This window comes from Anolis sagrei, chromosome 4, assembly GCF_037176765.1.
Source record: "Anolis sagrei isolate rAnoSag1 chromosome 4, rAnoSag1.mat, whole genome shotgun sequence".
NCBI lineage: Eukaryota > Metazoa > Chordata > Lepidosauria > Squamata > Dactyloidae > Anolis > Anolis sagrei.
In genome coordinates this window covers 126,273,444-126,297,574 of record NC_090024.1, presented here as the reverse complement: position 1 = coordinate 126,297,574, position 24,131 = coordinate 126,273,444, and the positions used below count along the sequence as shown (strand labels likewise).

Sequence of the window (24,131 nt, the reverse complement as noted above, 5' to 3'; positions counted from 1 at the left end):
AATCCAGTTCAAAGCCGATATTGTGGATTATCTGCTTTGATATTCTGGGTTATGTGGTGGCGTGGAAGGGCCCTGAGAGTTCAGAATTTACCTTATATAGAAATATCTTGGAGATGGGGCCCAAGTCAGAACATTAAATCCAATGTATGTGCCACCTCCACCATGGAGCCCCCAGTGGCGCAGTGGGTTAAACCCCTGTGCCAGTAGGACTGAAGACCAACAGGTCACAGGTTCGAATCCGGGGAGAGGCGGATGAGCTCCCTCTATCAGCTCCAGCTCCTCATACGGGGACGTGAGAGAAGCCTCCCACAAGGATGATAAAACATCAAATCATCCAGACGTCCCCTGGGCAACGTCCTTGCAGACGGCCAGTTCTCTCACACCAGAAGCAACTTGCAGTTTCTCAGGTCGCTCCTGACAAGACAAAAAAAAAAAACCTCCACCATATAGAATAGAATATTATTGTCATTGTGCTCTTGCACAATGAAATTCAATGCCTTCCCCAGCACACACCCCAAAAGCAACGCATCCATCCCTCCACATTCGCACCACCATCACCGCACAGCCCCCAATGCCACATCAATACGAAACCATGGAGTTCAATATACTGGTAGTTAAAGCTCTAGAATAAAAGCTATCTCTCGGGCCCTTCCACACAGTCATATAACCGGTCCACAATTTCACTTGATCACTTGGTGGTTTGAATTTGCCATTATTTTGACACATAAATAGCTCTCACGTGTCAAATAAGTTTTTATTTATTTTTCTTTTTATTACTATTATATCCTCCACGATGACATGATGGCAACAGTCTTGGACAGCAATGGCTCCCAAAGTGTCCCATTTAAGGTGGAATCGGGTGTCAAACAGGGATGTGTTATTGCCCCAACTTTATTCTCCATCTTCATTGCTATGATACTTCATCTTGTTGATGGGAAGCTTCCCACCGGAGTGGAAATCATCTATCGGACAGATGGCAAGCTGTTTAACCTCAGCAGACTGAAAGCCAAAACCAAGGTCACAACAATATCTGTTATAGAACTCCAGTATGCTGATGACAATGTCGTCTGTGCGCATACGGAAGAAGATCTACAAGCCACTCTCAACACCTTTGCAGAAGCATACACAAAGCTTGGCCTGTCACTGAACATTGAGAAAACCAAAGTGCTGTTCCAGCAGTCACCAGCCGTCCCCTCTCCAATGCCAGAGATACAGCTTAATGGTGTAACATTAGAAAATGTCGACCATTTCCGCTACCTTGGCAGCCACCTCTCCACCAAAGTCAACATCGACGCCGAAATACAACACCGCCTGAGCTCTGCAAGTGCAGCATTTTCCCGAATGAGGCAGAGAGTGTTTGAGGACCGGGACATCCGTAGGGATACCAAGGTGCTTGTCTATAAAGCTATTGTCCTCCCAACCCTGCTATATGCCTGTGAGACGTGGACTGTCTACAGACGTCACATGCAGCTCCTGGAACGATTCCATCAGCGCTGCCTCCGGAAAATCCTGCAAATCTCCTGGGAAGACAAGCGGACAAACGTCAGTGTGCTGGAAGAAGCAAAGACCACCAGCACTGAAGCGATGGTCCTCCAACATCAACTCCGCTGGACAGGCCACGTTGTCCGGATGCCTGACCACCGTCTCCCAAAGCAGTTGCTCTACTCCGAACTTAAGAACGGAAAACAGAATGTTGGTGGACAGGAAAAGAGATTTAAAGATGGGCTCAAAGCCAACCTTAAAAACTCTGGCATAGACACTGAGAACTGGGAAGCCCTGGCCCTTGACCGCTCCAGCTGGAGGTCAGCTGTGACCAGCAGTGCTGCAGAATTTGAGGAGGCACGAGTGGAGGGCGAAAGAGAGAAACGCGCCAGGAGGAAGGCGCGCCAAGCCAACCCCGACCAGGACTGCCTTCCACCTGGAAACCAATGCCCTCACTGCGGAAGAAGATGCAGAGCAAGAATAGGGCTCCACAGCCACCTACGGACCCACAAGGAAACCCACAATGGAAGACCATCTTACTCGTCCAACGAGGGATCGCCTAAGTAAAGTAAGTAAGTAATTGTATGTTAACATTGTCTGATAGAGCAGTAGCTCATATTTTATTGAATCAGTTCTTTATTGATAAATTATTTAATTTTTTTCAAGGTTTGATCATTATTAGCCTTGCAGCACATCACATAAGCAATATGAGGTCTTTATTTGACAACTCTTACTCAAATAAAGAAATAAGGATCCCAGAACTTTTGAACATGTTTTAGCCACATGCAGCTCCAAACTCAAAGAGGTGGGAAATCGAAGGTGTTCGGCGCAGTATATATCCCAGTATGCAGTAGCATAGCAGGTTTGTGCGATGTTCTATGTCTTTTCTTATAGTAGCTTTGTGTGGAAGTCAAATTCTTGCTGGAGTTCATGCACATGGCTTCTTTTTTTGTACATCTCCTGTGGAAAATGGGTGTTGGGAAGGGCCCTGCTGCCCCCTGGTTGCAGTATGCAGGCTTGCCATTTTTTCATTGAAATCGATTCTTTCCTGGCACACGGGAATACACCAAATACAACTTTAGAAACAGAGAAGACTGCATCCAATTTAATTTTGGATAATCAGGATGCAGCAACGAAATGTATCCAGGAAAAAATTAGCAACTGGCCTAAGTGTTGTAGATCTTTATTTGTTCAGAAGGGAGTCTGTCTTCTTCTGAGGCTGAGAGAATGTGACTTGCCCCTAAGTGACCCAGTGTATTTCCATGGCTGAATGAGGATTTGAACCCTGGTCATCAGAGTTGCAATCTTATGTTCAAGCCACAACACTAAACTTGTTTTCACAGAAATTATACTCTCTACAATAAGGAGATAGTAATTGTAAACTACGTTTCGAAGGCAGTCTGTGTTTATAATAACAGTCAAAATATGTATCTCTGTATGTATGCATTTTCAATCATGGCTTCCACATCCAGACTGCTATGTGAATCCCACTGATAAATGTGGACCAAACACAGCACATATACCCATCACGATCAACTTAAAATACTGGCAGAGTTGGGGGTTTTTTTGGGGGGGGGGGGGATGACAGAATCTGATGGGACTTGCAGTCAACAATATCACCGGACAGATTCGGGGATAAAGCGATTTACAACTAGGGAGATTTGAACCTGATAAGAGTTGCAGCCTGACCAGGTCTTGTGTTGATGGAAATTGAACTCCATGCTCTGTACAATTTTATAAATGGTCCCACTATGCATTTAGGCATTTTTCTAATGGGGACATTCATAAAATCCAAAACCAAACAATGACTATTTCTAATGAATAGCATTACAAAATATGTAAACTTGCACCAATGAGTACCTAAGCTAGTTAAAAATAAATATACTCTTCCTTGAAAACAAGAATTGGATGAGGAAGAGCATGATCTCTTGATTATGGATTTTGTTTTGTTTACTTTCAGGGTTAAAGCAGCAACATGCTGAAAGGGTCTTTGAATTAAATTAGCAATAGCTAAGCAAGGGGCTTTGAATTAAATTAGCAACAAATGAGAAATGTACTCCTTCTCTGTAGAAAAGGAACAGCACAGAAGAAAAAGTTTTAAAAACAAGAGGTGACATGTAGAGGTCATACAAAGTTTGAGCTTACATAGGAAGTTGGTTTGTGGTTAAGCGCAAAGTCTGCAGGCGCAAGACGGTACTTTCCATCAAGAGGTTGATGGGACAGGAAGAGTAAAGGTCAAAGTACTTTCCATGACAAAAATATTCTTTTTTACCTGAGGATATATAAAAGTTTGCAAAAACAGATGAGGGGGTAGCAGTCTGTGGAAGCACTTGCAGAAGTGCTGTCTGTTCACCTCATGCTGATCAGCTTCAATAAACGGTGCCTTACCTGAACCTATTGGACTCTGTGGATTTCTTCGAAAAGGGACCCCGCACCCTAAACCCGTGATCTCTTACAAAACTTTTTTTAAAAAGTTAAGATACTACTCCTAGTCATTGAACAAGAGATCCTATTACTTGGTGAAGTGGACATATGTCATCATACACTATAAACTGTTTTTTTCTGAGTTCACTCCATTTGACAAATCTAATTAGGCTCCAGTTGACATATTTTGCTTGCTCTAAATTTATGTCCAGACTTTAACATACGGACACATCCCTGAGAGAATAGCACTCTTCCAACATAGTGAATAGGGTCTCATACTGGATAGAAGCAGTTCTGGCAAAAGTGAATTTGTGCATTCAAATCAAGAAGCCACACTTCACTGCCTCCATTTGACTGACTAGGTCCAGGCAGCTTCGTCATGGAACGTGCAGATGTACTTTTCGCCTACACAATCACTTCCTGTACAACCTCCTAAAGCAAATATGTAGCTGCTGTGTTGGCATCGCTTTACTCCTTACGCATGCTATTTTACCATCTCTGCCTGATGAAGAAACTTTCAGAAGGTAGCATTTTGCACTTTTGAATTAGAATAAGGATACCGACAAGTTAGAACATGCCCCGAGAAGGGAGACATACATGATCAAATGTTTAGAAACCAAGCCCTGCGAAAAATGGTTTAGGGAGCTGGGTATGTTTAGCTTGGAAAAAAAGAAGGCATAGAGCAGGGTTCCACAAAGTTTTTAAACAGAGAGCCAGGTCATAGTCCTTCAAAATGTTGGAGGGCCGGGTTATAGTTTGAAAAAAAAATATGAATGAATTCCTATGCATGTATCTTACTTGTAGTGCAAAAAAAAAAAACAACAACATTTTAGAACAATACAATAATTAAAATTAAGAACAATTTTAACAAATATAAACTTATTAGCATTCCATTGGGTCTGCTTTTAGCTGATGAGATAGGGTTGTTGTTGTTGTTGTGTGCTTTCAAGCCGTTTCAAACTTAGGTTGACCCTGAGCGAGGGCTGGATAAATGACCTTGGAGGGCCGTATTCGGCCCCCGGGCCGTAGTTTGAAGACCCCTGGCATAGAGAGAGCATGATAGCTATGTTTAAATATTTGATAGGATATTTCTGCAGTTCTAGGATATGGAGCAAGGAAAAGAGATTCCACCTAAACATTAGGAAGAACTTCCTGATGCTACAAACTATTTGCCATATCCAGCCTCAATATGGTAGGGCCTCCTTTTAAGCAGAGGCTAGATGGCCATTTGTTGGGAGTGTTTTGATTGTGTCCTCCTACGTGGCAGGGGATTGGTCTGAATTGCCCTTATAGTCCCTTCCAACTCTATGACTTTTATTTAAAAAATCATGTCAGGAGCTACTTGAGAACTTGTAAGTCACTTCTGGTATGAGAGAATTGGCCGTCTGCAAGGACGTTGCCCAAGGGGCACCTGGATGTTTGATGTTTGACCATCCTTGTGGGAGACTTCTCTCAGGTCCCTGCATGGGGAGCTGGAACTGACAGAGGAAGCTCAACCTGTTCTCCCCGGATTTGAACTGCTACCCTATCCATCAGTAGTCCTGCTGGCACAAGGGTTTAACCCAGGGGTCCTCAAACTTTTTAAACAGAGGGCCAGGTCACAGTCCCTCAAACTGTTGGAGAGCTGGATTATAATTTTAAAAAAAACATGAATGAATTCCTATGCACACTGCACAGATCTTATTTGTAATTCAAAAAACACTTTAAAACAATACAATCATTTAAAAGAAGAACAATTTTAACAAATATAAACTTATTAGTATTTCAATGGGAAGTGTGGGCCTACTTTTGGCTATGAGATAGGATTGTTGTTGTTGTTGTTGTTGTGTGCTTTCAAGTCATTTCAGACTTAGGTTGACCCTGAGCGAGGGCTGGGTAAATGACCTTATTTATTTATTTTAGTTATTTTGGTTATTTCTACCCCGCCCTTCTCACCCTGGAGGGGACTCAGGGCGGCTTACAAAGGCACAATTCGATGCCGGCATCAACATAACAGTAGAATAAAAACAATATAGCAGCAATCAAACAATTAACAATCAGTTTCTACATTGCAACAATAAAACCAATAAAACTGATTTCACCGAATTAACACTCAGCGTTCACCATCTCATAGTCCAAATTTCAATTTCACTTTGTCAGTCCTGTCAATCCTAGTCGTCTAATTGTTCTTATCTAGTTGTCAGATTGCCCGAAGGCCTGGTCCCACAACCACGTTTTTAATTTCCTCCTGAAGGAGAGGAGGGATGTTGATGACCTAATTTCCCCCGGGAGTGAGTTCCACAGGTGAGGGGCCACCACTGAGAAGGCCCTGCTTCTCGTCCCCACCAACCTCACTTGTGATAGAGGTGGGGTTGAGAGCAGGGCCTCCCCAGATGATCTCAAACTCCGAGGTGGGATGTAGAGGGAGATGCGTTCGGACAGATACGCTGGGCCGGAACCGTATAGGGTTTTGTAGGCCAAAACCAGCACCTTGAATTGTGCTCGGAACTGAATCGGTAGCTAGTGGAGCTGACACAACAGGGGGGGTGGTGTGCTCCCTGTATGACGCTCCAGTGAGTAATCTGGCTGCCGCTAGCTGGACCAGTTGAAGTTTCCGAACAGTCTTCAAGGGCAACCCCACGTAGAGTGTGTTGCAGTAATCTATTCGGGATGTAACAAGAGTGTGGACCACTGTGGCCAGATCAGGCTTCCCAAGGTATGGTGCACAAGTTTTAATTGTGCAAAAGCTCTCCCGGCTACCGCCGAGACCTGGGGTTCCAGGCTCAGCGATGAGTCCTTGGAGGGTCGTATCTGGCCCCCGGGCCATAGTTTGAGGACCCCTGGTTTAACCTATTGCACCACCAGGAGCTCCTAATTTAGAACTTGTTTAGACTCTCATGTCCTTGCATGGGGAGCTGGAGCTGACAGAGGGAGCTCATCTGCAGTCTCCCTGGATTTTAACTTCAGTCCTGCTAGCACAATTGCGCCACTGAAAAAATGTATTAGCACAAAATATATTTTTGACTCCTTCGCAAGCATACAGCTTTGTGAAAGGTGCCATTAGGTGGTGCTGTATTATAAGAACATAAGGTTTGCTTTGCAGACGGTTCCTCGTCATCCAGAAGGCTGCTTCTAATAATAGCTAGCCAGGTACATCTGGAATTTTACAAGCAAAGTGGACGAGTGAGGAAATAATTTGTATCAAGCACCTGCTCATCATGCACACTGCTTCTAAACAGTGAGGCCCAATTTGCGGCCATGGTTAAGATAAGAACCTTCAATGAATATGTTGGTAATCCTTTTACCACTATTAATTACCTTTTACCACTATTAATTACCACTGCAATTCCCTTGGAGCAAGGACACGCCTTTCTTATACGTGACTTGTGAAGAGAACTTTGTGCACATTTACTTGTACATGCCCCGTCCTTGATCCAAGAAAGGCTTCCAGGGTGGCTCATATTATAAATATTACGGCATGGTTGTAATTTGTATTTAAATCTATATTTAAAAGATGACACACAAAGTAAAAGGGACAGGGAGGGGAAATAACAGGCCATCTCTTTATGTGATTTAGTCAGCTGAGGTCTTTCTACATTATTATATAGATCACTATATGCCTATGTTACATTATAAGCCATCATTTTCATGCCAAACACGGGAAGAAATTAGTGAACTACATGAGAAATCTATCCTTACTCAGCTATCCTTGTAGTAGTATCTAGAAGCCATTGTAATCTGAGAACCTAAAACTATAGCAAAGTGCTTCCCAAATTCTCTGATGTGTAAGACTGGAAATCCTGCACCACACACACACCAGTGGGTCAGGGATAGTCCCATATTTGTGCATATTATTATTGTAAACACACTGTAGTCTGACATGCTTATTTATCGTGTCAGGAGCAAACCAAATAGTTGAATTGCATTTTAAACAAACAACCAAATGAACAAACAAACAAAACACAAAGTTTGCAAGCTTGGTATTTGATTAAATGTCCTTTGACCAGTAGCTGGCCACTTGGAGTGCCCCTGGTGTTACTATAAGAACGTCTTCCACTGTGCATGTAGCAGGGCTCAGGTTGCATTGCAACAGATGGTTTGCTCTTCTCCACACTCGCATGTCGTGGATTCCACTTTGTAGCCCCATTTCTGAAGGTTGGCTCTGCAGCTCGTGGTGCCAGAGCGCAGTCTGTTCAGCGCCTTCCAAGTCGCCCAGTTTTCTGTGTGCCCAGGGGGGAGTCTCTCATTGGGTATCAGCCATTGATTGAGGCTCTGGGTTTGAGCCTGCCACTTTTGGACTCTCGCTTGCTGAGGTGTTCCAGCAAGTGTTTCTGTAGATATTAGAAAACTATTTCTTGATTTAAGTCGTTGATGTTGACTTCCAGAAGCAGTTTTTAGGTTTAGCATGTTACTGCCTGGGGAATCCTTTGTTGAGAGGTGATTACCTGTCACTGATTGTTTCTATGAAGAGAAAGATGGAGTAGCCATGGGGAGCCCTCTCAACCCAGTCATAGCAAATTTCTACATTGAACACTTTGAAAAAGAAGCCCCGGGAACAGCAACAACAGCAACAAAAGTCTATATGGTTCAGGTATGTGGATGACACCTTCACCATTTGGAGCCATAGAGAAGAACTAAACAGGTTCCTGGACCACCTTAACAGCATCCACCCAAACATCCAGAGTCGGACATGACTAGATTTAAGGCCTCCCCCCCTTCTCCTGCCTCCGGGATGCAGCCAGGACGCATCCCGAAGGGAGGAGAGGCTGGGCCCACGGCGGCGGCGGGCAAAGCAGGCCCAAGCCGCTTTGCCCGCCGCCTCCCCCTCTTTGCCCGCTGCCTCCCTCCCCCTTCGCCCACCTCTCACCCTTCTCCACAGCCCGCGGGCTGGATAGATGCCCTCGGGGGCCCGGATCTGGCCCGCGGGCCATAGTTTGGGGACCCCTGTTCTAGAATATGGCCATATAGCCTGAAAAACCTGCAACAATCCAGACACAGAACTACTTCCAGCAGGACTCAGTCCCCCTTTTTTTGTCATGTCAGGAGTGACTCCTGGTGTGAGAGAATTGGCCATCTGCAAGGCCATTGCCTAGGGGACGCCTGGATGATTAGATGTTTTTATCATCCTTGTGGGAGGCTTCTCTCATGTCCCCGCATGAAAAGCTGGAGCTGATAGAGGGAGCTCATCCGCCTCTCCCCAGATTCGAACCTGCGACCTGTCGGTCTTCAGTCCTGCCGGCACAGGGGTTTAACCCACTGCGCCACCGGGGGCTCGCTCAGTCCCTGAATTGAGGTTAAACTGGCATAAGAGGGAGCAGCAAGAACATGGGAGGCTTCTCGTGTTCTGATTGAGAAGAACCAGAGAAGCCGGGTGGCAATGCTTCCCCTGTGGTGATGTAGGGTGCGGGACAATCGGTTCCTTACACCGGATTTTCCGCAATCCATGGCAAATCCCCCCACTATCACTGACCTCAATGTGATTAGATCCATAAACAATGCAAGACTATAGTATGTAATTATTAGCCATCTTTCTTTTCAGTGATCTATCAAACCTTGCCTGATTTTTTTCCTACTGAGTGCAGCAAATTGACATAAATGTAATTATATTTACTGTATGCCCTCCTTGGCCAGCCTTCAGTACAGCTGGAACCCAACCTAATTCTAACCATATAAAAATAAACCTAGTGTTTTAATTTTGCCTTCTCTTTCAGCAGTTCTTTAGCAAAAAATAATGTTGTTCGGCAATGGTCTATTTCCCAAAATATTTCTTCGATCTCATAACGCAGGGGAGATGAACCTTCAGCCCATGGGACAAATCCAGTTAGTGGCGAGTCTGAAGATATCCTGTGGGAGGCATGGAGGCACAGATTCCCTCCAAATGGGCTTTCCAGTGTAGATGAAATGCAATACAATCCATGTGGTTGATAGAATTTTTTGTGTGATAGAATCCTATCACAAAAATAAAGGGATTTTTTTTGTTTTCTCCAGGATTTATTTATTTATTTATATGTCGTGTCAGGAGCAAACCAAACAGTTGTATTGCATTTTTTAATCAAACAAACAAAACACAAAGTTTGCAAGCTTGATAGTTGATTAAATGTCCTTTGACCAGTAGCTGGCCACTTGGAGTGCCTCTGGTGTTACTATAAGAAGGTCCTCCATTGTGCATGTATAAGGGCGCAGGCTGCATTGTAGTAGGTAGTCTGTAGTTTGCTCTTCTCCACACTCGCATGTTGTGGATTCCACTTTGTAGCCCCATTTCTTAAGGTTGGCTCTGCATCTCGTGTTCAGCGCCTTCCAAGTCACCCAGTTTTCTGTGTGCCCAGGGGGGAGTCTCTCATTTGGTATCAGCCATTGATTGAGGTTCTGGGTTTGAGCCTGCCACTTTTGGACTCTCGCTTGCTGAGGTGTTCCAGCGAGTGTCTCTGTAGATCTTAGAAAACTATTTCTTGATTTAAGTTCTTGATGTGCCAGCTGATACCCAAACAGGGGGTGGGCCAGAGATGTCACTGCCTTGGTCCTTTCACTTTTGGCTGCTACTTGGTTGTTTCATCTATCTTTACATTAGAACAGCTAGGTTAATTATTCTTTTTACTGATTAACTCCTGGCAAGACACTGAATTCTGTAATTTAAAAGAAGTCTCCATAGGAATGCTGATATTGAACTGTGGATTAAAAATAGCCCTCTCCTCCCTGTGGGGAAAAGATTTTGTCTCCACATAGGATGCCACATTTCTGCCATTGTTTTCACACAGAAATTGAGCTGCATGTTGCTTCCTTGTTCATGAGGTGGGGTTATAAATGGAGACAAAAGCCATTCCTCCACAGGGAGGCAAATTGCTATTTTTAGCCAACAGCTCAATATCAGCATAGCAGTGGGAATTTAAATAATGGCTGTAAGGGTGGCAAAGTGTTGTTCAGACTTGAACTATGGTGATCAACTCAAAAAGTGAGTTGGAAGTTTCTTTAGTTCTATTGGCCCAGTTGCATTTGCCAAATTATCCATTTTTGTTCATAGCTACCAAAGATACACCCGAAGTTTTGGAGTGCGGTGCCACCATTACGCAGATGACACCACTACTCCACTACTCTTTTCCACCAGACTCCAAGGAAGCCCCAAGGATACTGGACCAGTGCCTGGTCACTGTGACAATATGGATGAGGATGAACAAGATGAGGAACAATCCTGACAAGACAGAGGTCCTTCAGGTCAGTTGCCCGTCTGAACAGGGTATTGGGTAGCAACCTTTGCTGGACAGGGTTGCACTCCCCCTGAAGTCACAGGTCCGCAGCTTTGTGGTCCTCCTAGACTCAGAGCCGACACTTGATGCGCAGGCGTCTGCAGTGACCAGGAGGGCCTTTGCACAGTTAAAACTCATGCGCCAGCTGCGACCATACCTCGTGAAGTCTGACTTGACCATGGTGGTCCATGCCTTAGTTACCTCTAGACTGGACTACTGTAATGCACTGTACGTGGGGCTATCCTTGAATACGATCCAGAAACTACAACTTGTCCAGCGCTCGGCAGCCAGATTAATAATTGGGGCTAGTTATAGGGAGCACTCGACTCCCATGTTTAAGGAGCTCCACTGGCTGCCATTTATTTTCCAATCCCAATTCAAGGTACAGGTCATCACCTACAAAGCCCTAAACGGTTTGGGACCCACCTACCTTCGTGACCGTATGTACCAACCCTTCAATCATCCGCCGGGAAGTGGCAGCCAATAGCGAAAGGACCAAGGCAGAGACATCTCCAGCTCATCCCCTGTTTGGGTATCAGCCAGCACGTCAACGACTTAAATCCAGACATAGTTTTCTAAGATCTACAGAGACACTCGCTGGAACACCTCAGCAAGCGAGAGTCCAAAAGTGGCAGGCTCAAACCCAGAACCTCAACCAATGGCTGATACCAAATGAGAGACTCCCCCCTGGGCACACAGAGGACTGGGCGACTTGGAAGGCGCTGAACAGACTGCACTCTGGTACCACAAGATGCAGAGCCAACCTTCAGAAATGGGGCTACAAAGTGGAATCCTCGACATGCAAGTGTGGAAAGGAGCAAACCACAGACCACCTGCTGGAATACAACCTGAGTCCAGTCACATGCACAATGGAGGACCTTCTTGTAGCAACACCAGAAGCACTCCAAGTGGCCAGATACTGGTCAAAGGACATTTAATCAACTACCAAACTCACACATTTTGTATTTTCTCTGTTTGTTTGCTTTGTCCTGGTAGAAATGTAATATATTTGACTGGCTGCCCTGACACAAGAAATAAAATAAAAATAAAATCTTCGGGGAAGGTCCTCCTTTCACCTCTATCAATCTCACAAGCCCATCTTGTGGGAACAAGGGAGAGAGCCTTCTTCTCTGTGGCTCCCCGACTTTGGAACTCTTTTCCTGGAGAGATCAGGAAAGCCCCTTCACTAGAAATGTTTAAAAAGAACCTTAAAACCTGGCTCTTCCGCTGCGCCTTTGGTGATTAGGTGCACCCACAACATTTTGAATCCCCCAACGTTTTTGCTACTGGAGCTCACACCCCCAAATGGGATGTTTAGCCTCACAACTCTATTTTATGAATCCCCCGTAATTGTCCTGCTCCTATTTTATCTCATTTCAGTCCTTTGATTGTTTTTATCCTGTATATGCGGCCCGCCCATTGTTATCATTATTGTGATTGTGTTTATTAGAATGTTATTTTATGACAAAATGTAATTTTGATGATGTTGTGGTGATTTGTTGTTTATGTTTTGATTTTATTGTTGTAATATGTTGTTCGGGCTTGGCCCCATGTAAGATGCTCTGAGTCCCCTTTGGGGGAGATGGTGGCGGGGTATAAATAATGTTTATTATTATTATTATTATTATTATTATTAAGTCATCTCCTAATTTAGACCTGATAACATGTTTGCAATTCAAAGTCTCCAGAAGTTGGACAGGTCCTTGCTGCAATCTTAAAGCCACTTTGTGAGTCTACTTAATTATCTGATTTTAAAGAGTTTGCGCAGTCTTGGGAGATAATTCCACAAATGCAGGAAGCTATCTTGAATATACTATCGTGTTACTGTATAAATGGCCCAAGGCTATTATGACCTAACCTAATCCAGATTTTATCTATCTAAAATACACGAAACACGGAAATTACTTTAATTGTTTGGAACATGACAAAAAGGATTTTCTATTTAAGAATTAACACTTCTCCATGATTGAGGGAAAGGATTTTCAGCACAGTTGGTTTTTCAAGTAAAAAATAAAAAGTGTAAGCTGCCAATTTTTTGCTTTTCAAAGTAGTGGGAAGTAAAAACATCTGCCAAACTAATGAAATCTGTATAATTTAATCTGCTGAATGTTTAAAGAAGTTGGCCCAATGAATGTAGCTAATACAATTACAGAGAACAAGATTTTTGCACTATTAATTGTCATTAACTGTCACCAAGTCGATTCTATGAGGGTTGAATGAAAAGTAATGCCTCCGCCTACGTTACTTGCGTTTGGATGGGAATATTTTAATAAATCAAATGCAGAAATAATCTTTAGAATGTGCTCTTTAAATACCACTATTAACTTTTCCACATAATTACCAGACAATTGGATAAATTTCTGCCAACAATGAACAAGTTTTCTGAAGCCATCATGGAAGAAGTTGACACTCTGTTTCTGCAACCGTCTCACAGTTCTCTCATTCTGAGTACCCATTAAGCACAGATCTTCCGATAGCCAATCAAAGCAATAATGTGGCCCACACGTTCTTGTGAAATGCCGATTATGCTTGAAGTTTCTCTGAGTTATATGACGATCGTCCTGAATCAATCTGTCAACGTTTTGCTTCTGAAACTCGTGGTTGCTGTCACAGGATATCCAACTCTTTGTTTGTCACGCAAGTCAGATTTTCCCACCTCAACATCTTTAAACTTACTCGCCCAATGACGCACAGTACTCACATCAACACAATCACCATAAACAGCTTGCATTCTTTGATGAATCTCCTTTGGGGTGACATCTTCTGCTGTCAAGAATTCAATGACTGTACGTTGCTTAAGTCACATTGACCGACCATCTGCGGAAGGTTCCATACTTTATTTTATGTACTTTATTTCTATACCGCTTTTCTCAGCCCTTAGGCGACTCAAAGCGGTTTACACAACAATGCAAAATATCGCAAAACAGTATAATGTAATTAAAATAGATTGTAACATCAACAATTAACAACAGTATAACAATCATAACGCCTCAACAATAAAATCAGAATCCACTCTCATTATCCATTGTTCCATATTCCTATGTTCAATTTCACTGTCTAGTCAAATGCTTGTTCAAATAGCCAGGTCTTCACCTTCCTCCGAAATGCCAACAGCGAGGGAGCAGATCTGATGTCTACAGGAAGGGCATTCCACAGCCGAGGGGCCACCACTGAGAAGGCCCTGTCTCTCGTCCCCACCAGGCGCGGGGACTTTGCACTTTATCAACACAACCATTAAATGCTAAGGCTTCCTGCTAAAATGGAACTGTAGAGGAGAGTCTACTGAACAAGCCTGTACTTGCCGCATACCAGTACTGCTATCTGTTGAGGAGTTACGAAGGTGGAGGCATTACTTTTCATTCAACTCTCGTAATTTATGGTGTCTCTCTCATCAATAGTTTTTGCAGACTCAGGATTGCTTAATCTTTCTTGTGGGGTCTTTCTCTTTTCCTGCCACCTTCTACCCAGGCCCTTTCTACTTTGCCATATAAAATCCAGATTAATTTATTTGAACTGGATTATATGGCAGTGTAGACTCATATAATCCAGCTCAAAACAGATAATGTGGAAGGCCTTCTATTGCATTCTCTGCTTTGAACTATAATATATAGTAGTGTAGAATAATATAATCCAGTTCAAAGCAGATTTTATATGGCAATATATATGGGGCCACAGTGCAATGTTCAAACCATTACACCATATGGATCTCATGTCCAAAGTATATACTCTAATAGCTGGGAAGAAAAAGGAATTTTGGGCAATGTTACTTTTCTAAGGGCCCTTCCACAAAACCACATAACCCAGAATATCAAGGCAGAAAATCCCACAATATCTGTTTTGAACTGGGTTGTCTGAATCCACCAGGACTTTGAACTGGGTTGTCTGAATTGCACCAGGACTGTGGCGCAGTTGGCTGGGAGTCAGCTGCATTAAAATCACTACTGACCGAAATGTAATGAGTTCGAAACCAGCCTGGGTCGGAGTGAGTGTCCGATCAATTTGTGTAGCTTGCTGTCGACCTTTGCAGCCCAAAAGACAGTTGCATTTGTCAAGTAAGAAATTTAGGTACCGCCTGTGCGGGGAGGCTCATTTAACTAATTTACAATGCCATAAAAATCTCCAGCAAGCCTGCAAAGAATGAGGAAGTACTTATTCAGTGCTACAAATGGACGGTGAAGCAACAGCTCCCCTGGTGGCCAGAATACCCTCATGAAAAAGCTGGAATGTTAAGTAGCCTCTGTGTGTCTGTCTATATATGTTGTGTGTCTATGGCATTGAATGTTTGCCATGTATATGTACATTGTAATCCACCCAGAGTCCCCTGCGGGGTGAGAAGGGCAGAATATAAATACTGTAAATAAATAAAAATAAATAAATCCACACTGCTATATATTCCAGTTCAAAGCAGATAATATGGGGGTTTTTTTAGCGGCGTGGAAGGGGTCTTAATCTTCCAAGACCGGCTATTAGGTACTAAAGGTGGAATGTAAGAGCTTCTTGTCATCCATATAGAAGCCCCAAGGTCGCAGGTTCAAATCCAGGGAGTGCGGTGAGCTCCCGCTTTTAGGCCCAGCTTCTGCCAACCTAGCAATTCGAAAATATGCAAATGTGAATAGAACAATAGGTACCGCTTCTGTGGGCAGGTAACGGTGCTCCATGCAGTCATGCCAGCCACATAACCTTGGAGGCGTCTACGGACAACACTGGCTTTTAATCTTAGAAATAGAGATGAGCACCAACCCCCAGAGTTGGGCATTACTGGACTTAATGTCAAGGGGAAACCTTTACTTTTACCTTACCTTAAAATTAACCTTACCTTTACCTTACCTTAAAACTAACCGGCATATCACATTGTGTATTCTGATGGTACAGAAGATATAGTAAACGCAAACTAACCACCATCTTTAAGAGAAGACTAGTACAAACAATGCAAGAGATATAATCAGTAAAATCGGTCTTTGGAAAATTACAGCCAGCAACATCCTTTAGTAACCTTTATGTACGAGATCATTTCCCTACTGGCTGCTTCTCCAATGCCATATAATTCAGATTATCAAATCAGATAATCAATGTTATTTGCTTTGAATAAAATAGCCTTTGCTATTTATATAAATCTACACTGCCATACAATCCAGTTCAAAGCAGATAAACTGGATTTTATATGGCAGTGTAGAAGGAGCCACATTCATACATTTTACACTGTCATATAAAATCCAGATCATCTGCTTTGAACTGGATTATATAGCGTAAACATATATTTTTTTGGAAAGGCAGGCTTCATTCAAATTTAGTATATAGTCAATATATCAACGCCCACACTTTACATTATAACCGACACAATATTTATATTCAGTTTGTGGAAGGAACCTCACAAACTGGCATATAAAATCCAGATGATCTGCTTTGAACTGGATTATATGGCAGTGTAGACTTGGATAATCCAGTTCAAAGCAGATAATGTAGATTATCTGCTTTGATAAACTGAATTATATGACAGTGTAGAAGGTGCCTGAGTCTACACTGCTATATAATCCAGTTCAAAGCAGATAATTTGGATTACTTGATTCAATAATCTGGATTATATGGCTGTGTAGACCCAGCCCTTGGCCCCTTCTACACTGCCATATAAATTCCAGATCATCTGCTTTGAACTGGATTATATGGCAGTGTAGATTTGGATAATCTAGTTCAAAGCAGATAATGTGGATTATCTGCTTTGACTAACTGGATTATATGACAGTGTCGAAGGGGCCTGAGTCGACGCTACTATATAATTAAGTTCAAAGCAGATAATGTGGATTATCTGATTGGATAATCCGGATTATCTGATTGGATAATCTGGATTATATGATTTGATAATCTGGATTATCTGATTGGAATTTCTGGATTATCTGATTGGATAATCTGGATTATCTGATTGGATAATCTGGATTATCTGATTCAATAATCTGGATTAGTTGAGTCAATAATCTGGATTATTTGATTCGATAATCTGGATTATATGGCTGTGTAGACCCAACCCTTGGCCTCTTCTACACTGCCATATAAAATCCAGATAATCTGCTTTGAACTGGATTATATGGCAGTGTAGACTTGGATAATCTGTTTCAAAGCAGATGTGGATTATCTGCTTTGATAAACTGGATTATATAAGTGTAGAAGGGGCCTGAGTACACACTGCCATATAATCCAGTTCAAAGCAGATAATCTGGATTATCTGATTCGATAATCTGGATTATATGGCTGTGTAGTAAAGTACTTACAAAACTAAAGTTCTGGTGGTAAAAAAATTCAAAATAGGAAAACTCAAAATTTCATTATAAATGGCAGTTCCTAATGGGTTCTGTCATTGAAATCGCCAATTATGAAATAATAATTAAATTTTGAAAGTTTTGTTAGAGTTCTGAAATTTTCACCAACAGAACTTTAGTTTTGTAAGTACTTTAGAACCATGGATTGCCTAGGCCTACTGTGTAGACCCAGCCCTTAGCCCCTTCTACACTGCCCTATAAAATCCAGATCATCTGCTTTAAACTGGATTATATGGCAGTGTAGACTCCTATAATCCAGTTCAAAGCAGATAAAGTGGATTACTTGCTTTGGTAACCTGAATTATATGGCAGTGTAGATCCAATTTTAGGCTGGTGTCCCTGAAAGTGGTGGACCCTGGCGATTGTGTACGAATGAAGGCACATTTAGTGCCTAAGTAGATTGAAAGAAACAAACACAAAAGATAGTTGGAGACTCAGGCTGATCACACCCGCCCCTCCAGCCGCTGCCGGAGGCGCCGTCGAATGCGGCTCAGCCAATGAGGCGCGTCCTGGGCGGGGCCTCCCTCCTCCCTCCCGAGTGATGACGAAGGGAGCCGAAGGGAAATCGCTCCCCATCGCGGCAAAAGCAGAGAGAGTCGGCGCGCCCAGCATCCTCGCTGAACCAGAGGAAGGTGAGCCTGGGAAGGGGAAGGGGAGGGAAGGAAAGGAAAGGCCCAGCCAAGCTCCGCTTAAAGGCCGAGAAGCAGACCCCCTTCCTTCCCAGCCCAACGAACCTCTCTGTTCCCTTTCCTCTTGAATCACCCGTGCCCAAACAACAGGGCAGTGGAGGGAGGAAGGAAGGAAGGAAGGAAGCCAGTGGTTGGCTTGGATGGTTTGCTCCCCCTCCCGCCCTTTCCTGGGCTTCCTCTCTCTCCATGCTCCACGCACACGTGGGTCCCCCACAGGACGTCTAGCCTGACCCAAAGCCACACCACCAATATAATTCAGTTTAACACCACTTTGTGGGATAATGGGGGGTAGCGTTTAGTGAGGCATCCGCACCCTTTCTTTGGCAGAGAAGGCTAAAGACTTGGGAAACTACAGCTCCCTGGTTCCCATAACATTGAAGTAGAGTAAGGCCACCTCTACACTGCCATGAAAAATCCGGATTATCTGATTTGAACCGGATTATATGCCAGTGTAGACACATATAATCCGGTTCAAAGCAGATATGTGGGTGATGTGATTTGATAATCTGGATTATAAACTAGTGTAGAAGGGGCCTTCCAGCCAGGCCCAAAATTTATTTATTTATTTATTTACTTACTATATTTCTCAGCCCGCAGGCGACTCAAGGCAACAATCCAATGCCCAACAACATCATAAAATCATTAACATATAATATAAAGCCATAACAAGTTCAGTAAACAAATCATTTGCGACTCCTAGTTAAAACGTAGCCCGATCTTGTAATCCAATCTTTCCATATTCCTATGTCTGTTACACTGCCTTTTCAAACGCTTGCTCAAACAGCCAAGCCTTGACTTTTTTCGGGGATGTTCAAAGGGAAGGGCATTCCATAGCTGAGGGGCCACCACTGAGAAGGCCCTGTCTCAGTGGTTTTGATCCCTGGTTTTAATTGGATTATATAAATCCACACTGCCAAATAACCTGGGATAAACCGAAATCCTGGGATCAGTTTCAGGGATATAGTCCCCTTAGTCTGCCTGGTATTGCAAGTGTGGATGCATTTTGGAAGGGGAGGATATACCTCTTGGTATGGTTCCTTAGATACAATCTCCCATTTGCTGTATGCATGGTGACTTTTGGGACGCCTTGAATCTTCTATATCAGGGGTCCTCAAACTAAGGCCCGGGGGCCAGATACAGCCCTCCAAGGTCATTTACCTGGCCCTCGCTCAGGGTCAAACTAAGTCTGAAATGACTTGAAAGCACACAACAACAACAATCCTATCTCATCAGCCAAATCAGGCCCATTTAAAGTTTATATTTGTTAAAATTGTTCTTTATTTTAATTATTGCATTGTTTTTAAGTGTTGTTTTTGCACTACAAATAAGATATGCGCAGTGTGCATAGGAATTCTTTTTTTTCTTTTCAAATTATAATCTGGCCCTCCAACAGTTTGAGGGACTGTGGCTTGTCCTTCTGTTTAAAAAGTTTGAGGACCCCTGTTCTATATGAATAAAAATGTAATGTTCATTTGTGGGATTAACATAACTCAAAAAACACTGTTCAAATTGACACCAAATTTGGTCACAGTACATCTCTCAGGTCAACAAGTAACCATCACTCATAAAAACACTGAAAAACACAGTGGAAGAGACTTAAAAAGCCAAAAATAAAAAAATAAAAAAATAATTACAACACATGCACAAAACCACATATATACAAATACATAAATATATATATATATATACACACACAACACATATACACAGATTGGGCCACAGCAACACGTGGCAGGGGATGGCTAGTATTTAATAAATAATCATCATAATACTTTATTTACATCCCACCCTATCTCCCCGATGGGACTCAGGGCGGTTTGGCCCGACAGTGTTCTTTTACAAAGTTGTTTCCCAATGGTTGCGAAACTATAATGAAAAAAATACACAATGATATAGAAATTATAGAAGGACACACACACATCTATATAAATAAAAATGAAATGTTCATTTGTGGGATTAACATAACTCAAAAAACACTGGGCGAATTGAGACCAAATTTGGACACAATACACCTATCAGGCCAGCAAGTGACTATCACTCATAAAAACACTGAAAAACACAGCAGAAGAGACTTAAAACGCCAAAAAACAAAAAAAATTACTATGCATGTGCAAAACCACATATGTACACAAACACACACATATACAGAGAGGAGAGAAGGAGAGAGAGAAAGAGAGAAGGAAGGAGAGAAGGAAAGAAAGGTAGAGAAGGAAGGAAGGAGAGAAAGAAATAAAAAAGTGAAAGAGGGAAGGAAGGAGAGAAGGAACGAAAGAAGGAAGGAAGGAAGGAGACAAGGAAGAATGGAACCAAAGAGCAAAGGAAGCGAGAAAAGAAACAGGAAGAGAAGGAAGGAAGAAGAAGAAGGGAAAGAAAAAGAGGGAAGGAAGGAGAGAAAGAAAAAAGGAGAGAAAGAGGGAGGGAAGGTTGGACACAGTAACACGTGGAGGGAACAGCTAGTAGGTATATATATGTATGCTTTTATGTATGTATATAGAGACAGATTGATGAAAAGAAGGCGAGACAATGGATCAAGCTAATGAGTATTTACAGGCATTACTAACACATTGACAAACGAAATCGTCTCTAAGAAATATCAATCAAATGTTGTTAGTAAAAGTTAGAGAAAATAGAAAGTGTGATGTGTAAGTAAAGTGACAAAAAACTAGAAGAAATACTAATTGTATAGGCCCAGAGGAGAAGATCCATATCCATGGATTCTACTCCCACAAACATCATCTGCAGCTTGAATATATTCCCAAACAAACCCCCAAAAAAGTAAACTTTGATTTTTGCCATTTTCTATAAGGCAGTGGTTCTCATCCTGTGGGTCCCCAGATGTTTTGGCCTACAACTCCCAGAAATCCCAGCCAGTTTACCAGCTCTTAAGATTTCTGGGAATTGAAGGCTAAAATATCTGGGGACCCACAGATTGACAACCACTGGTATAAGGGATTCCATTTTATTGCTCATAATGGGACTCGAGTGTCCACGGATTTTGATATCCACAGCGGATCCTGGATATCAAGGGCCTACTATATAAACTTTCTATAATATAGCATTTCATCAGATACATCAGAGAAAATACTCATATTTACTAGAGTCCAATGCACCATCAAATCTAAGATGCACTGTTTTTTAAACTCTGGATCTAAAAAAAGTATTTGCTGGGTAATATAATGCCAGGTTGTCTTTTGATCTGCCCACTCCACTTCTGAGTCTGTTCAGGGACTTCCTAGTTGCCCATTCTTGGTTTGCCCCTGAAGGAAGATCCTCATGGTGGGCCATCCAGTTGGAATTTCCTGGTTTAGCTGGCCAGAGGGATACCCTTGCTGTTTCTGGGGGTATGCCAGGAGGAGTGGTTATTCTCATAAAGCTTTTCCTTGATTTGAGTACTGGGAGGAGGCTGGTAGCCATGTAGTGGGTAGCTTTCACAGTGTTCAACCTTATTTCTCTCACATTTAGCAGCAACTTCCCGTTGCACATCCCGGGGGGGGGGGGGGCAATGCCAGCTAGCTTGTAGAGTTTATCAACAGGTGTAGGTTTAAGACATCCTGTGATTATTCTGCATGTTTCATTCAATGCTATGTTCACTTGCTTTGCGTGGGCAGACCTATGCCAAACAGGGCAATAAGCACTGGTGACTGCTAGCAAAAAAAAGTGCAAACAATTGATGATGCCATTAAAGCGTTAATTTGTACTGACTTGCTAGATTCTGGTTGGTTCAAGGGGTCAGTTGTAACTGAGAATAACAAGTGCATTTCGTGGCCATTTGACCCCACTTTATCTTGCCGTCTCTCCCTGTTCAGGCCAAAGTGGGGAGATAACGCTTCTTGCATCTGCTGAAGTGGACTTTAGTCTAAGAGCATTTGTGCTGTATATACACAATTCTCTAGGGAAGAGGTTTTCAAACTGTGTGTCGTGATATGTTAGTGCGCCGGCTTCGGTGTGTAGGTGTATTGTGTGAATGTAATGAAAAATGCCTGTGTGTATGTGAAATAAGGACTAAATCGTATTTTTAAAAATATAAATGAAAGTTTTTCATGAGGTATGTTGTATTCCCATACATTTCCTCCTTCCAACTTATGTATGTGTCTGTATCTCTTATAAGAGATTGATTTAATAATAATAATAATAATAATAATAATAATAAAAAACTTTATTTATACCCTGCCACCATCTCCCCAAGGAGACTCGGGGCGGCTTACATGAGACCAAGCCCAGTACAATAAAACAATATACAACAAGAATACTACAGAAAATAAAATACAAAGCCAATATAAATATACACATAAAACAAAATAAAGCAATATAAAATCAGAATATTTGAACACAGAAAATTAATCACAGTGGGCTGGGCCTGTTGCAAAGAATTTAAATTTTAGAAACACTGGGTGAGAGGGCAATGTAATGTGCCAGGATAGGGGATCTGGGGGACAAAATAGGGTTTGATTGCATTAGCAAGAAGATAAAGTGCTTCCGAGGACATTTTGCTAGTAAAACTAAATTACTGTGTTGCAAAATGATGCATGCCTAAAATGTGTATCACCAAGATGAAATATTTGGTTTAGGGTGTGAATCCATGAGAGTGTATTGTTGAAGGCTTTCATGGCCGGAATCACTGGGTTGTTGTCGGTTTTTTCGGGCTATATGGCCATGTTCTAGAGGCACTCTCTCCTGACGTTTCGCCTGCATCTATGGCAAGCATCCTCAGAGGTAGTGAGGTCTTGACAGGTTTGGTTACTGGAAGCAGAGGGAATTTGGGATGGAAACAAGGGGCCTCTTGTTACTGTAAAAGTAAAGGTAAAGGTAGTCCCCTGACATTAAGTCCAGTCATGTCTGACTCTGGGGTGTGGTGCTCATCTCCATTTCTAAGTCGAAGAGCCAGCGTTGTCCGTAGACACCTCCAAGGTCATGTGGCCAGCATGACTGCATGGAGTGCCGTTACCTTCCGTTACTCAAATTTGCATGTTTTCGAACTGCTAGGTTGGCAGAAGCTAGGGCTCCCCGGTATCTAACCTGCGACCTTTCGATCAACAAGCTCAGCAGCTCAGTGCTTTAACCCACTGCGTCACCGGGGGCTCCCCCTTGTTACTGTACTTCAAATGTAATTTAGGCCCCTTCTGTAGTGCCATATAATCTAAGTTACCGAAGCAGATAATTCACATTATCTACTTTGAATTTGGTTGAGTCTACACTGCTATATAATCCAAACCCAAGCAGATAATCTGGATCTTATATGGCAGTGTAGAAGGGACTTGGGCCTCTTCCACACAACTGAATAAAATCCTACAATATCTGTTTTGAATTGAAATATATGACAGTGTAGACTCAGGACCCTTCGACATAGCCATATAACCCAAAATATCAAGGCAGAGAATCCCACAATACCTGCTTTGAACTGGGATAACTGAGGCCACACTGCCATATATTCCAGTTCAGAGCAAATAATCTGGGATTTTATTCGGCTGTGTGGAAGGGGCCTTAGATATCCCAGTTCAAAACAGATATTGTGGCATTTTCTGCCTTGATATTTTGGGTTATGTGGCTATGAGGAAGGGCTCTGAGATTTCAGAATTTACCTCTACGTATATAGGAAATTATTACTATATAGGAAATTATTATTATTTGAAACACAACAAGATGAGCCTACAGCAGACACTCTGCTGGCTGTTGAATTGGATCACTCGCCGGACGCTTCCCAAGTGTCTAGGACTGTGTGATGTATCGGTGAATAATGCGTGCAGATCCCAGTAAGGTGGCCTTCTGCAACTGGCAGATGGTAATTTTGTCAGCGCCGATTGTGTTTAAGTGCAGGCCAAGGTCTTTAGGCACTGCACCCAGTGTGTCAATCACCACTGGGACCACCTTGACTGATTTGTGCTAGAGTCTTCCCAGTTCGATCTTTAAATCCTCATATCGTGTCAGCTTTTCCAGTTGTTTCTCTAAAATCCTATTATTATTATTATTATTATTATTATTATTATTATTATTATATTTTGAGTTAT

General features: G+C 42.5%; 1 protein-coding gene across 1 annotated transcript in view; it reads left to right on the top strand.

Moving 5' to 3' along the window:
* Nucleotides 1–17,962: 17,962 nt before the first annotated feature.
* SOAT1 (sterol O-acyltransferase 1) overlaps nt 17,963–24,131 on the top strand; it is a 60,102-nt gene continuing 53,933 nt past the window's right edge. The window contains exon 1 of the mRNA XM_067467644.1: nt 17,963–18,069. Within this exon, the coding sequence (XP_067323745.1) occupies nt 17,979–18,069 (91 nt within the window). The 5' untranslated portion in view covers nt 17,963–17,978. The remainder of the gene's footprint in view (nt 18,070–24,131) is intronic.